This window comes from Propithecus coquereli, unplaced genomic scaffold, assembly GCF_000956105.1.
Source record: "Propithecus coquereli isolate 6110/MARCELLA unplaced genomic scaffold, Pcoq_1.0 Scaffold244, whole genome shotgun sequence".
Classification (NCBI taxonomy): domain Eukaryota; kingdom Metazoa; phylum Chordata; class Mammalia; order Primates; family Indriidae; genus Propithecus; species Propithecus coquereli.
This window is the reverse complement of record NW_012147997.1, coordinates 418,951-421,244: the sequence shown is the minus strand read 5'-3', so window position 1 is coordinate 421,244 and position 2,294 is coordinate 418,951. Positions and strand designations below refer to the sequence as shown.

At 38.6% G+C, this 2,294-nt stretch overlaps 1 protein-coding gene across 1 annotated transcript in view; it reads right to left on the bottom strand.

Moving 5' to 3' along the window:
- The window catches only part of COL9A1 (collagen, type IX, alpha 1), a 126,069-nt gene that overhangs the window by 72,355 nt on the left and 51,420 nt on the right, over positions 1 to 2,294 (bottom strand). Inside the window, exon 18 of the mRNA XM_012646511.1 lies at positions 459 to 512. Within this exon, the coding sequence (XP_012501965.1) occupies positions 459 to 512 (54 nt within the window). The remainder of the gene's footprint in view (positions 1 to 458; positions 513 to 2,294) is intronic.

Below are 2,294 nucleotides of genomic sequence, written 5' to 3'. Positions count from 1 at the left end.
TGTGGAAATGACACAAATTAGCTATCTATCAAGGCTCTAAAGAGAACAAGGCCAGGGTCAGAAGTGGTAGTGGGCAAAGATGCTTTTTGTATTTCTGGAGCCTATAGATTGGCCCTAGTGTCCCTGGGGGTGTCCTGCCTTCTCTCATCTCTCCCTTCCTGCCTTCCCCTGTCTTCCCAGGCACTGTGGCAGTGTTATCAGTGCTAACTATCAATAATGATAAAAATATAAGAGATAGCAATCCACTTACTCTAATTTACTCAAGATAATTTAAAGTATATAATACATGATAAGTATCATGTGTACCACTCATTCCTACCATCTGTACTTACAACAGAAATGTAAGAACCTAACCACACATCTACGAAGCAAATAAAAAGTCATATTGCTGAAGAAGTTATTTTTAAATGGCCAAAATTTTAAACATTGACATTATGTCATTGTCATCATCATCTTACTTTTTCCCCTTTGTCCCCAACTATGCCGGTGATGCCTCTCAAACCTTGAGCTCCCTGGAAACATAAAAAAGTGAATTATTTTAATTAAGCACATATTTTCTTTTGAATCTCATCACAAAAGCTGATCCAGAAGAAGGATTTATCATAACCAAAGGTAACGTTAAGAAATAGTGACATTATATGAACAAATTAGTTTAGAAAGGAAGTTCAAGGACAATTCTTCTGAAGGTATAACGCTTCTATAAAATTCTGAAGACTTACACAAAACAGGAGTTAGCACAATCACTCACGACAAAAAAGTAAATATCAGCATAAGAGAAATTATGATAATATATTTTGATTTACCTTTTAGCCCATATACAGAACTTACACTGCCATTCTCATTTCCTTTACGACTTAAGACTTCATGACATATAACATGGTTTGTAAACCTTGGAATAATTTTTCCCCACCAATATGCCATCAAAGGCAGTAGGTTCCTAGGCTAGCCCACAAAAGCTTGTGACCTAGAAATGGAGCTGGAGTCTCCATCAACCACTTGTAATCACTATTCATTATATCATTTCTATAGAAAAGGCATTCTGAATTCCAAGTTGGGGCAGTAGGGACCATCTCACCCCATTTCAGGCACTGGAGTGAGTAATCCTAAAAACGAGGGGGCAGGTGTGATTTCTAGGATCCCTTTCAATTCTAAAATATCGCCATTCTCGACTCTCTGGTTCCACAGCAGGAGGGCTCCAGAAATGGATCCTGTAAAGCGTGAGCTTGTGTACTCCCTTGGGGGGCAGCTCTGGGTGGATACTCATTCAGGAAAGTAGGGTAGCTACTTCTGAACAACTTGCAAACTATCCACATTGGCTTAAGATAAAGTAGCTCCAGGCCAATCATTTCCCTCATCTTCTCACTTGAAGAAAATGGGGGAAGGCTATGACCAGCTCTTCACCCAGGTCAGTCACAAATCCTGTAGAGATCACTCAGGAATGACCTGAAATTCAAATGCACAAGTTGATCCAGTTTAAGATATCCACTTAGGCTATCAGGTGAGACGCGGCCATGTCAGATTAAAGCTGCTCTTTCTTGTGGAGCTCATTTACGACTCTAAAGGTAATTCTACAAAAAGAATTCAAAAAATATTTGTGTCAGTAGCAGTGACATGAGAATACCACATATTGTCTCTTGAGATGACTACTTTGAAGGGCAGAGCTTTGTATAAATATTCCAAGAAGCATATTTGTTTAATTTGTATGTTACTTTATATTTGTGCATGTATATTTAAAAAGTGAAAACTTACAAATTTTCTAGAAACATTTTGGCATACCTATTCCCAAAAACCAAAAGGTCAGCAAGCACTAACAATATCCCTCAATGGACCACTTGAGCCACACAGCACCCAACGTAGATCCTTAATCTATGAAAACACTTTGTAGAATGTTGTTTGCAAAATCCTGTTCTGAGAAATCTTTGGGAGTGGCTTTAAAAAAATAACTTTAAAAACCTACCACATTTTCATCAGATAAAAAAAAGGCGTGTGTCTCTTACACTATTTGTCACCATCTCCCACCTGTGAAATAGAGTCCAGCTCCTTACTGTCTCATACCAAAGGCTCAGGGAAGGCAAGCTTCTGGAACAAACACCTGGATGCCACAGATTCCCTTAAAGTTCTCATGTAGCTTAAAAGGAGAGAGTGTTTCTTCCAGATTCTCTGATTTATTTCCTTTAGCTTGATTTCTCTTAAGCTTTAGGTTCCCTTAAACACTAGTATGCACAGCTCCCTGAACCCTTTTTAAAAAGGCCAGTTTGATCACTGTCAGAGATCTAGCACCTCTTATACTTTCC